The sequence below is a fragment of the Leuciscus leuciscus genome (genome assembly GCF_965113295.1).
Source record: "Leuciscus leuciscus genome assembly, chromosome: 9".
NCBI classification, from domain to species: Eukaryota; Metazoa; Chordata; class Actinopteri; order Cypriniformes; family Leuciscidae; genus Leuciscus; species Leuciscus leuciscus.
In genome coordinates this window covers 26346481-26359544 of record NC_138733.1, presented here as the reverse complement: position 1 = coordinate 26359544, position 13064 = coordinate 26346481, and the positions used below count along the sequence as shown (strand labels likewise).

The window sequence follows — 13064 nt, the reverse complement described above, 5'->3', positions numbered from 1 at the left end:
GTGTGAATGTAGACCATGAAATATGGCACATTTGTAGAAAATATGCTTCAACTTCACGGATTGGCTTTGAAGATGAATGAGGCGATATACATGTTATATAATATTGGCATGAGTGCTTCTGTCCATGCAAGACCAGACTGAAAATAATAATGTCCTTTGGTGACACATGGCCATATTTTAAAGAGAGCACAGGAAATGTGTTTTTCATACAAACCATGTGTGTGGTTGTGTTCTGTTTGGAAAAGGCCGTTCTCCGGAGTCACACACTTACATCATAACGTGACACCCTGAACTCTACAATGTACTAAGGAGGACTTCACAGCAGGCTGACTTTGACTGGTTGCCAAAGCTACTGCTGCAGAAATATCTGCAAAATATTAAGCAGGCTACTTATATATGTGAAGCAGGGCAGAGAACTGCAGAAAAAAAACGTCATGCTACAGAACACTTAAGCAACAGTACAGACAATTCCTTAAAAAATCCCTCCATATCTCACTGCTGCTTGTAACTGTCTGCAGTCTGTCCTTAATTGTTTCCATGCAAGTTTATTGTGGAAGAATGGCCTCTGTAATGTGGCGTCTTGCCTGAAATATTTTGGCCAAATCCAGCCATAAATATCCTACACCTCTTTGGGATGCCCTGCAAATGTGTTTTTCTGACATACTTCTTCTTGAGCTAATCCAGGACTGCAGGATGTAAAAAAATATGGTTACACTTTATTTCGATAGTCCACTTTAGACATTCTAACTTTTCAATATGTCAACTAACTCTCATTAGAGTATTAGTAGGCTGTAGTAGACTGTCAGTCGATTACTAGGTTAGGTGTTAGTGTCTGGGTTAATAGAATAAGTTGACATTTGCAAAGTTACTTCCAGTCAGTAGAATATCTGTTGGGGAGCATCATAATGAAGAGTTAGCAGATATTAAGCAGACAGTCTACTGGTACTGTAATGACAGTTAGTTGACTTGTAGCTCCAAAGTTACTTATAGTTAGTATATGTCTAGTGGACTAGCAAAATAAAGTGTTGCCAAAAATATTTACCAGAGATAAAAAAATTAAAAAAGTTTTAAAGCATTTATAAAAAATAAAAGATTTAGAAAACATCAGACGTTGCATGTGTTCAACAGTGTTTTTTTTTTTTATGATTAATATAATTAGTTTTTGATATACAGTAGGATTATCTTTTATCACTTTTTATCTGTAGATGTTTTTTTTTTCTCCGACATGATGCACATATTAAAAAAAATTGGCCTAAGTAATATAATTAAGTAGCCTACTTGTAATTAGATTATATTACGTTTTAAAATACTCGTAATAAGACTACAGTTAGCCTACTTTTTAATTGATTACATGATTAGGCTACATATTATTCTTACAATGGCAGCAAATCAATCATAATTTTGATTCTCCCAAATTCTTCTTTTTCACGTTTAAAATTTTCCTCTCTAAAAAAAGCAAATAACTTCTACATTCAGAAAGTCTTGTAAATTGAGAGGCCACACAGGATTTACAGATATCATTTCACTTTTAAGAAGTGTTTCTCCTGATGAACACAATAATTATTATTAGAATTATCACTCAACAAGTAATCTAACCATGTGTCTTTGGAAGACTTTTATCTTTCAAACACTTTTTTATATATACATATATTATTATTATTATTAGCTTTTCATTAAACTCACAAAGCCCCTGAAGTTCCTTTAAGAACCCCAGTCTGGGAAACCATGACTTAAAAAGTTTAGTACACTTCATGTTGTTGATTACAAAGAATGGAATATATTTACCTTCTCTACGTATTTTTATATCAATATGGTACAATATTATTCTATTCAATTCAATGTGATAAACGAGTTAGGTAAAAATGAATCTAAAACTAAACAAAAAGTAGTCGGATTATACTTATGTGTAATGTAATGGATTACATTATTAACTACCATTTTTTGTCATGTAATTTGGAATCAGTAAAGCACTACAATTTGTAAGTAATCTATAAATACATATAAAAGTATAGAATACTCAGTGTTTGGACTATTACGAATGATGGTATGCCATGTTTTGACTACTATGTTTATGCAGAATCCATTAGCATCGAAACTGCTGGAAACTGAAAACATCTGGAAACCCAATTATTTTGTCATTTTTTGTCCACTCAACTCAAAGCTCAAGTAGCCCATGTATGCAAAGTCAAATGGTCTTTCATTGAGAAGATAAACAACTTATAAGAGGGCTCTAATGAAGATTAAGCATGCACAAACCATACAGTATGAGATGTTGAAAGCTCTGAGATAAACGCACCAGATATGTGGCTTTAGTTGGTATCAGCATGTGTGCCATGTGTGTTCTGAAGGTGAGATCTCTGACTAAAACAAAACAAAAACAAGAGAACATTTGCAAATCCAAAATCCCTACATTCTGGATTTAATATAAGTAAACTGAGATAGCGTTTCTTGGATGGCGCTTCAAAATCCTTGTGTCTATGGATCTTACTGTTACGTATTGGAATGCTGATTCAGGTGGAGCTGTCCAAGCAATTATTACCTTATTATGTGAGACAAAAATTCAGAGAGCTTAAGACCTTCCAAGACCAGGATGGAGAGCTAGATAATTCCTCCTGCTAGTCAGCTAAAGAGGCTGCTAAAGTAAAGGTAGTTCCAAAGATGGAAGGAAACCAACAAAATAAAAAACTACATGAATGACCTGATAATAGATAAACCATTGGACATTTCCTGAGTTTAATGTCCTCCCAAAATATTCAAGTATTTGTATTCTCCAGCATGTGATAATGCCAAAATATCTCATGATAGCTGCTCTCAATCTGAAGGCTTACATGGGAGAGACAGCTCTGCATGACAATATATTTTGTTATGTATACTCTTGATGTCTGCTTTGCTGTAATAAAATATTAGATGATTGATCCTGTCACGGGTGTGGTGCAGGTTAAAGGAGATTCAAAGACCAAAGGCTCCAATTCAAACGATTTACTTAAATCTTACTCACAGGTACATACAGGCAGACAGGATGACAGGCAGGTAACACACTCTACGTATAACTAACAACCGACAAGGACAGACTGAACCGAGGAAACTAAATACACACCGATGAACTGAAAACAGGTGATACAAGAGAGGGTAATTAACAAGACACAGGTGATACAAATGAACTAATGAGGGTAACCAGGGAAACAGATGAGCTAAACAGAAAAACAGAAACACAACACTGACAGTGACGTGACATTACCTCCCCCTCCCGGCAGGCGCGTCCTCGCGCCGTACAAGAAATAAGGGAGGGGGGGTGGGCGTCCTGAAGTCCTCTCCGGAGGGCTATTAGGGACCGAGGACTCCAGGACGGTACCAGCATCTCGGGGGACCAGGGCGGAGACGTCCCCTGGGGGTGGCCACGGAGGAGCAGGAGACCACCCCTCGGGCGGTCCAGGCGGATAATGCTGAGGAGGCGGCCATGGCGGAGCAGGAGACGACCAAGGCGGAGACGGACCCTCAGGCGGCCATGGTGGAGATGACGGACCCTCGGGCGGCCATGGTGGAGATGACGGACCCTCGGGCGGCCAGGGCGGAGACGACCCATCAGGTGGCCATGGTGGAGATGACGGACCCTCGGGCGGCCAGGGCGGAGACGACCCATCAGGTGGCCATGGTGGAGAGGACCCTTCGGGTGGCCATGGCAGGGACGACCCTTCGGGTGGCCATGGCGGTGCGGACCCTTCGGGTGGCCATGGCAGGGACGACTGATAGCCCCCCCCCCCCCCCCCCAAAATTCCTTTGGGGAAATATCAGGTTTTAACACTGGACTGGAAGAGGCAGGGGGCGAAAGCGGCTCTGGGCAGGACAGGACCAGTGATGAAGGCGACTCTGGACTGGACAGGACCAGTGATGAAGGCGGCTCTGGACTGGACAGGACCAGCGGCGAAGAGGACTCTGAGCTGAATGGGACCAGTGGCGAAGTGGGCTCTGAGCTGGGCGGAACCAACGGGGAAGAGGGCTCTGAGCTGGGCGGAACCAGCGGCGAAGAGGGCTCTGAGCTGGGCAGAACCAGCGGCGAAGAGGGCTCTTAGCTGGGCGGAACCAGCGGCGAAGAGGGCTCTGAGCTGGGCGGAACCTGCGGCGAAGAGGGCTCTGAGCTGGGCGGAACCTGCGGCGAAGAGGGCTCTGAGCTGGGCGGAACCAGCGGCGAAGAGGGCTCTGAGCTGGGCAGCGTTGAGGGTTCTAAGCTGGGCAGCGAGGAGGGCTCTGTGCTGGGATGCACCAGCGGTGAAGGCTCTGGGCTGGACGGGACCAGCGGTGAAGGCTCTGGGCTGGATGGGACCAGCGGTGAAGGCTCTGGGCTGGACGGGACCAGCGGTGAAGGCTCTGGGCTGGACGGGACCAGCGGTGAAGAGGGCTTCGAAGAAGGCAGGATCAGCGATGAAGGCTTTGTGCTGGGCAGGACCAGCGGTGAGGGCTTTGTGCTGGGCTGGACCAGCGGTGAGGGCTTTGTGCTGGGCAGGACCAGCGATGAAGAAGGCTCTGAGCTAGACTGGACCAGTGGCGAAGAAGGCCTTGAGCTGGACATAAGTGGTGGAGAAGGGAGATCGGGCTGGACGAGAGGATCAGGCTGGATGAGTGGATCGTCCACGACTCCCACTGTGAGGGAAGAGCCACACACCCACAGAGTGCGGTCGATGAACTCCGTGAAGGGGAGATGAAAATCACCCCACATGAGCATCTGCTCTAGTGGATTGCTCAATCCACTCCAAAACGTCATCTTTAGAATATGTGGATCTTTACTCACATCTTGAAAGTAGTCAAGGTATAATTCTGCATATTCCTCCAAAGACAAACTCCCTTGCTCCATGTTTAGTCAGGTCAGTTGTTCTGTCACGGGTGTGGTGCAGGTTAAAGGCGATTCAAAGACCAAAGGCTCCAATTCAAACGATTTACTTAAATCTTACTCACAGGTACATACAGGCAGGCAGGATGACAGGCAGGTAACACACTCTACGTATAACTAACAACCGACAAGGACAGACTGAACCGAGGAAACTAAATACACACCGATGAACTGAAAACAGGTGATACAAGAGAGGGTAATTAACAAGACACAGGTCAAGTCAAGTCAAGTCAAGTTTATTTGTATAGCGCTTTTCACAATACAGATTGTATCAAAGCAGCTTCACAGTATTAAATTAAAATAATACAACAAAGTTTGTTTCAAGAGGAATTTATTGATTGATAAAATTAAATTAAATATCCCCAAAATATCCCCAACGATCAGGTGATACAAATGAACTAATGAGGGTAACCAGGGAAACAGATGAGCTAAACAGAAAACGTACTCGGTTACTAACGTAACCTCGGTTCTCTCTAGAAGAGGGAACGAGTACTGCGTAAGATATCTTACGCTAGGGGAAAATCCTTTTCCGCGAGATATTGAAGCCAAAAATTATCCTTAATTTTGTAATAATGCAAAACGCGTTGCAGCAGCAATGCAGACATAGGCGAGACAGCTCGCGCGCCTATTGGCTGCTCTGCGGCAACTGCAGCAGCCTATCGAGCGAGGCCTGGCGTGACTTCAGACCCAATCAGGGCACTTCGCGCCCGCTGCGTCACGTCCCGCCGAAATGGGCGTGGTCTAGGCCTATAAATATCGCTCGCAGGCAGCTATTATCTGGTTTTTCATCATCGAAGCAACCAGAGCGTGTGCATGCACGGCAAGATACGCAGTACTCGTTCCCTCTTCTAGAGAGAACCGAGGTTACGTTAGTAACCGAGTACGTTCTCTTACGAGAGGTCTCTCGTACTGCGTAAGATATCTTACGCTAGGGGACCCAATGTAAAACGCCGTGCATGCTGAGATCTGACACCAAAGACCCAAGGGCGAAAGCCCGGGGTACATATAGTGCACAATCACTCAGGGAACTCACAGGGAGTCCGGGAAGAGGGAGGGGTGCAGCCTCACTCTTCCACATATAGCAGCGTCGATGGGACGCGAATTTCATCATACAGACAGGGCGGGGTACGGCCTGAACTGATGGGGAAATGTGGGTCTTACACAGTTTGCCCAGCTTTATACTGTCGAACATTGAGCTGTGCTCAGCAGACGCAGCATTCTGAGCTGATCGCATCAGGTCAGATAATACTGGTAAATTTAGACCGACAGCAGCCTGGCCTGCAGGGCGGGAACCTCTAGGTTATAAAACCTTATAAATGTAGACGGGGAGGCCCAGCCTGCCGCCATACAAATATCTTGCAAGGCAATCCCACTTGACCAGGCCCACGAAGAGGCCATGCCTCTCGTGGAGTGCGCTCTGACACCCAATGGGCACTGCATGCCCTTGGAGGCGTATGCCAGCGCTATAGCATCAACTATCCATCTGGATAGGCTCTGTTTCGACGCGGCTAGTCCCTTAGAACGTCCGCTAAACGAAACAAAAAGCTGCTCCGTCTGTCTGAAAACAGACGAGCGAGACACATAAGCTCGTAATGCCCTGACTGGGCAAAGGAGGCTCGCGTCTCTTTCATCAGGGACCGGTAGGGCTGACAGGGAGATAACCTGCGCCCTAAACGGTGTGTTGAGGGATTTTGGAACATAACCGTGCTTAGGTTTGAGTATAACTTTTGAGTCATTGGGCCCAAACTCCATGCACGCCGCGCTCACAGAGAGCGCGTGCAGATCCCCTATGCGCTTCACTGAAGCGAGAGCCAGCAAAAACACCGTCTTGAAAGACAGGTGTTTCAAATCGATTGACTGTAAAGGCTCAAATGGCGCACCTTTCATGGCTTCCAGAACCGTAGAAAGGTCTCATACGGGGACTGAGGGAGGTCTGGGAGGATTCAGTCTCTTAGCCCCTCTAAGGAAGCGGATGACTAAATCGTTCCTTCCTATTGACTGACCAAGCGTTGTTTCTGAGAACGCTGCTATAGCCGCCACATAAACTTTGAGCGTGGAGGGGGCCCTGCCCCCATCCAACAGCTCTTGTAGGAAATAAAGCACCTCCGTCACACCACAGTTTGTGGGTGACATACCACGGGCTGTGCACCAGCCCGAAAACACCGACCATTTCGAAGAATAGAGTCGTCTTGTAGACGGAGCTCTAGCCTGCGTGATCGTGTTTAATACTCCTTTAGGGAGTCCAAAATGTACCCGTTGATGGCCCAGACATGAAGGGACCATAGTTCCGGGTGAGGATGCCAGATCGAGCCGCGGGCCTGTGAGAGGAGATCTCTCCTCATTGGTACTGGCCACGGGGCAGTACTTGCTAACTGCATCACGACTGGGAACCAAGGTTGGTTTTTCCAGAACGGTGCTACCAGCAGTACTGAGCATCCTTCTTCCCTGATCCGTTCTATCACCTGAGGCAGGAGAGAGACGGGGAGAAAAGCATAGAGCGGGCGGCGGGGCCACACATGGGCCAGCGCGCTCCTGCTCTTGGAGAAAAATTCTTGACAGTGAGCGTTTTCTTGAGACGCAAACAGGTCCACTTCCGCTCTGCCAAATTTCTTCCACAGCAGATGGACTGTCTGTGGGTGTAGAGACCACTCGCCTGCCGGAACATTGTTCCTGGACAGTCTGTCCCGTCCTATATTCAAGATCCCTGGCACGTGCGCTGCTCTGAGCGAGCGCAGGTTGCACTGAGCCCATACCAGGAGGCGTTCTGCCAGCCTGTACAGTTTCTCGGATCTGATGCCGCCCTGGCGATTTATGTAGGACACCACAGACATGTTGTCCGAACGGACCAAGACGTGGTGACCTTTTATTTGGGGACAAAAACGCGTCAGCGCGTTGTCTACTGCCAGCATTTCGAGGCAGTTTATGTGCAGGAGCTTCTCCCGTTCTGACCATTGGCCGAAGAACGGTCTGCCCTCGAGCAGCGCTCCCCATCCCGAGGTGGACGCGTCCGTGGACACCACTTTCACCCTCGAGGAAGTCCCCAGGCTTACACCTGATTGGTACCAGTCGTTCGCTTTCCAGGGTTTCAGAGCTGTGACGCACTTCTGATTGACCCTGAGGCGAAGCAAACCGGGTGCCCACGCTTCGCGTGGGACTCGCGCTTTCAGCCAAAACTGCAGCGGGCGCATGCGGAGCAGGCCCAGCTGGAGCACTGACGATGCTGAGGCCATGAGACCTAGCATCTTCTGAAATCTCTTGAGCGGGACAGACGCGCCGCAGCGAAAAGAGTTCGCTGTGCGTCGAATGTCTACCGCGCGCTGTTGTGATAGTCGCGCTATCATGGATAGTGAGTCCAGTTCTGTGCCCAGGAAAGATATTTTCTGACTGGGTGACAGGGAGCTCTTCGCCCAATTGACACTCAGACCCAAATCCTCGAGGTGATCGAGTAAAATGGTCGTGTGTTCTATGAGCACTGCGCGAGATTGCGCTAGAATCAGCCAATCGTCCAAATAGTTCAGCACTCGCATGCCTCTCATTCTGAGGGGTGCGAGCGCCGCATCCATGCACTTCGTAAATGTACGGGGTGCCAGGGACAAACCGAACGGCAGGACTGTGTACTGATATGCCTGGCCCTCGAAGGCGAATCTCAAATATCGCCTGTGACGTGACGCTATCTGTATTTGAAAATACGCGTCTTTCAGATCTATTGACACAAACCAATCTCCTTGGCGAATCTGCACAAGGATTTGCCTGGTCGTGAGCATCCTGAACTGTCGCTTCACAAGCACTTTGTTCAGTTGCCTTAGATCTAGTATGGGTCTGAGACCCCCGTCTTTTTTCGGTACCAGGAAGTATCTGCTGTATAGCCCTCCTTCGCTCTGAACTTGAGAGAGAGGCTCTATGGCCCCTTTGCTCAATAGTTTCGTCACTTCGGCTCGAAGTAGATGTGCTACTTCTGTTTTTACCGTGGTCTCGACGCGCGCCACATAGCGGCGAGGGCGTCGGCGAAACTGCAGCGAATAGCCTCTTTCTATAATGTTCAGCACCCACTTCGAAACCCCGGGTAGCTTTGCCCATGCGTCTGCATGGATAGCTAGGGGTTGAATACGAAGCGCGCTCCGCTCGCTCAGCGATGGAGAAGCTTCGGCGTGCTGTAACACAAGCATGGCGCTCGTGACATTTGAGGCATGGGGCGCGCTGATAACAGCGGGCAGATTGCCCGCGCTCGACTCCTCTGCGGTGGTCAACCGCGAGGGGGAGGGCTGGGCGGTTCCCGTGGGAACTGTCATGTCTATGTGTGGATGTGGGCGCGGGACAGCGGGCACATTTATCACACCGAAAGCATCGTTCGCTTGAGTGAAGCGAGTGCACGTTGGTTTCGTTTTTACAGAAACCGTGAGACATGCATAACGTGGTGTTAGTGGGCACTGGGTAGTGGGCACATTCACCATGTTTGAAGCGCAACCGATCTGAGTCGGTTTTATGTGCGCGAGCCCTGTGTGACAGGCTGTGCTTGTGTGTAGGGATGGGCACTGGGCAGTGGGCATTCTTACTACACATGAAACACCATCGGCCTTGGCCGGGACACCAGAAAATACACTCTTTTGGGGATTTATCTGGGTAGCCGTGAAAACGGCATTTGTGTGCAGGCAAGCGGGTGACAGAACCGACTTGTTGGCTGCAGAAAACACTGGAACAGTCACATTTGCTGGAACTGGACGAGCGAATAGCTTTGGTGTGAGTCCGGCTGCAGCGGGACTGGAACACCGTCGTTTTCCTAGCCGTGCTAGGACGACTTCGGGGCCTCGGGCTTCACCGTGATCCTAGGTCGCGAGCCACGTCCTGCGGGGCGGCGACCGGATGAGCGGGAGCGCGGTCTCGCGCTTCTGGCCTGGCGGCGCTGTGAAGTGGAGGCAGTGGACGGTGGCTGTGGCTGTGAGCTCTGAGCAGACGGTTTCGCACGGCCTGCTGCAGAGCTGGAGCGCTTCGGGAGGAAGTGCTTCATAGCCTGAGACGCTTTCTGTACCTCTGCGAATCTCTCCGCGAAGTCCTTGACGGAGGATCCAAAGAGGCCTGTGGCGGAAAGCGGGGCGTCGAGGAACGCGGTGCGTTCAGACTCGGCCATTTCCGAGAGCGTCAGCCAAAGATGTCTCTCAGACACGGTGAGAGAAGCCATAGTCCGTCCAATGGCTTGCGCTGCTGACTTAGTAGCACGGAGAGCGAGGTCCGTGGCACTCCTTAAGTCCGGCACGCAGATCGCGTCAGGTCCTTCCTCATCCAGCTTACGGAGGAGATCGGCCTGGAAGTAGAGTTCTCAACGGGCCTGAAAATTACAACCCGACCCGACCCGGCCCGTGGCTTTTAAAGCCCGGACCCGATGTAACCCGACACATCAACATGAATTATCTGCCCGAACCCGGCCCGCGGCCCGACGCCGCGTCAGAATTTTTTTTTCTCATACACGTATTATCATGACCAGCAGACGCGAATTCAAATCAACCTTTAATGTTCACGCCTTTTAACAATACAAACAACTGAAACAATAAACTTTAAATATATAAATAGTCTGTAGGCTAGTAGCGACGGTGAATTCACCTGCGGCAAGTTTACTTTTCACCAACTCCATCTTCTTCTCCAGGCTAAAGGCGTGCACGCAGCGGCATCAGGTCTGCCCCCGCCCCTCTTCATGATGTTGCACGCAGCAGCCAGACTTTCTTTATGGTGGACAGCAGCGATGATTAATAAATGTTTCGTTTTTTTACTGAGCAGAAAAGATTAAGCCCGATGTCCGACCCGACCCGAGTCATTTGCTTATATTTTCGACCCGAACCCGGCCCGAACCCGCGGGTCCCGTCGGGTTTGTCGGGCCGACCCGACCCGTTGAGAACTCTACCTGGAAGATCTGGAGCGTTGCCATGGTGTGCAACGCTGACGCAGCTTGCCCGGCGGTGGAGAAAGCGCGGCGGAGCAGGCTTGACGTCGTGCGGCAAGCTTTAGAGGGTAGGGCCGGCTTAGCGCGCCGTCCAGCGGAGGGCGGGCATAAGTGGGCCGCTATCGCCTCTTCAACCGGCGGCAGCGAAAGGTATCCTTTGTTCTTGGCATCGTCAACGGCGGAGAATGCCAAAGAAACAGCAGGACGCACTCTAGCCGAATAGGGGGCGTTCCAGGACTTGGCGACTTCTTCGTGTAACTCAGGAAGAAAAGGCGCCGGTCTGGACGCAGGCGAAGCGCGCTCCCCAGGCAGGAAAAATCCATCCAGCCGGTTGTGAGCGGGCTGCTCAGGCGAAGACCACTCGAGGCCGAGGCTCGCCGCGGCCTGTGCGAGTACTCGCATGAGTTCCGTCTCAATGGAAGCTCTCTTGCCTGACGACGTGCGGGCAGGGGGTGCGGGGTCCTCAGAGCCCGCCCAATCCTCACTGCCTGACGCCAGGATAGAGCAGGAATCATCCTCTCCCAGCAGGGCTTCCTCATCCGCGATGTCAACGGAAGCGGCGGCAGACGGCGGCCGCTGTCCGTCAGGAAGCGAGACAGACGAAGCCGGGGAAGCAAGCGGGCGAACCGGCGAGCTTTGGCGGCTGAGGGAGGGTTCCGGGGCCCGCTGGGCACGGCGCTTTTTACGGCGCGACGCCGCGGCGGGCGGGGGAGCAGTCTCGGTGAAGACGGCTAGGCGAGTCCTCAGAGTCGCCATTGCCATCAGCTCGCAGTGAGGGCAGCCGCCGTCAGCGAGCGCGAGAGCTGCATGTTCCTCACCCAGGCAGGAAACGCAAATCACGTGGCGGTCCCCGTCGCTGAGTGTGGCTCTGCACGAGCCGCAGGAAGGCATCTTGAAAAAGACGCTAGCTCTTTTAGAATGTGTGTCGCGGCGGCGACACACACACACAAATACAGAGTAATAAAAGAGAAGGATATAAGCGCCGGAAAGCGCAGCAGGAAGGCAGGAAGGCGGCGCGGCCAGCGACTTCAGTGACTCGTCCCGCTGAAGGTGCTCTCTCTCGACGGCACGGCTTCTAATCCAGCTCCAGCGATGCGTGTGCTTCGCTTGAAGGATGAAAAATCAGATAATAGCTGCCTGCGAGCGATATTTATAGGCCTAGACCACGGCCATTTCGGCGGGACGTGACGCAGCGGGCGCGAAGTGCCCTGATTGGGTCTGACGTCACGCCAGGCCTCGCTCGATAGGCTGCTGCAGTTGCCGCAGAGCAGCCAATAGGTGCGCGAGCTGTCTCGCCTATGTCTGCATTGCTGCTGCAACGCGTTTTGCATTATTACAAAATTAAGGATAATTTTTGGCTTCAATATCTCGCGGAAAAGGATTTTCCCCTAGCGTAAGATATCTTACGCAGTACGAGAGACCTCTCGTAAGAGAAACAGAAACACAACACTGACAGTGACGTGACAGATCCAGTATTTGATTAATTTCAAACGCTAAAGTAGAATTTTGTAGGATTTCCTACAGTGTGTGTGTGTAACACACACATTTTTGTGGAGATAGAATAGGCCTACTTGTTGGAATAAATTGAATTCAAGTATGCAGTAAAAATGTTTTGATAACCTAAAATTATGCTTCATCTTCATAAACCTAAACCTAAAAATATGCTTCATGTTCATAAACCTAAACCTAAAAATATGCTTCATCTAAACTAACCGGTTTTATTTAACAGATGATGTGATAGAGTTGTATTGTTTATGCCCTTTCATGTGGAGCTGCAACAGTTAAAGTTGAAAACTGAATCACAGACGGGAACTAATGAGAAAAAATGCAGGATGTGGTTTTACAAAGAACAACATACTTAAGGTCATAGGATAAACAGAATAAATGCATTACTAACTAGACCAGTGCTGTTAGGTCAGTATGATTTGTTTTTAAAGAATTTCATTCAGCAAGGATGTATTCAATTGATCAAAAGAGGCAGTGAAGACATTTATAAAACGGTTAAGTTCCAGTCCTTTATTCAGATTGGTCAAGAATAGCTGTGTTTTATTCATGACCGCTTCACCCAACGGTTTTGTATCACAACACAGCACCCTTAGCAACCACTCTTAGCAACGTAAACATAATGTTCTCATTGATATTGTTCATCGAAGCTTATCCACAACTTTCCTGCAAGCCTTATTGGGCGTCGCCATGACACTCGATACTTGGATACTCGATAAGGTGGATAGAGAAGAGTATTGTGAG

General features: G+C 49.4%; 1 protein-coding gene across 1 annotated transcript; it reads right to left on the bottom strand.

Annotated features, from left to right (window-relative positions):
- Nucleotides 1-9656: 9656 nt before the first annotated feature.
- On the bottom strand, nucleotides 9657-12002 carry LOC309506060 (uncharacterized protein). The gene is made up of 2 exons (XM_082179610.1): nucleotides 10779-12002; nucleotides 9657-10184 (listed from the first exon to the last, which is right to left on the bottom strand). Exons 1-2 carry the CDS (start codon nucleotides 11706-11708, stop codon nucleotides 9672-9674), a joined length of 1443 nt encoding a protein of 480 aa, XP_082035736.1. The 5' UTR covers nucleotides 11709-12002; the 3' UTR covers nucleotides 9657-9671.
- Nucleotides 12003-13064: the final 1062 nt, after the last annotated feature.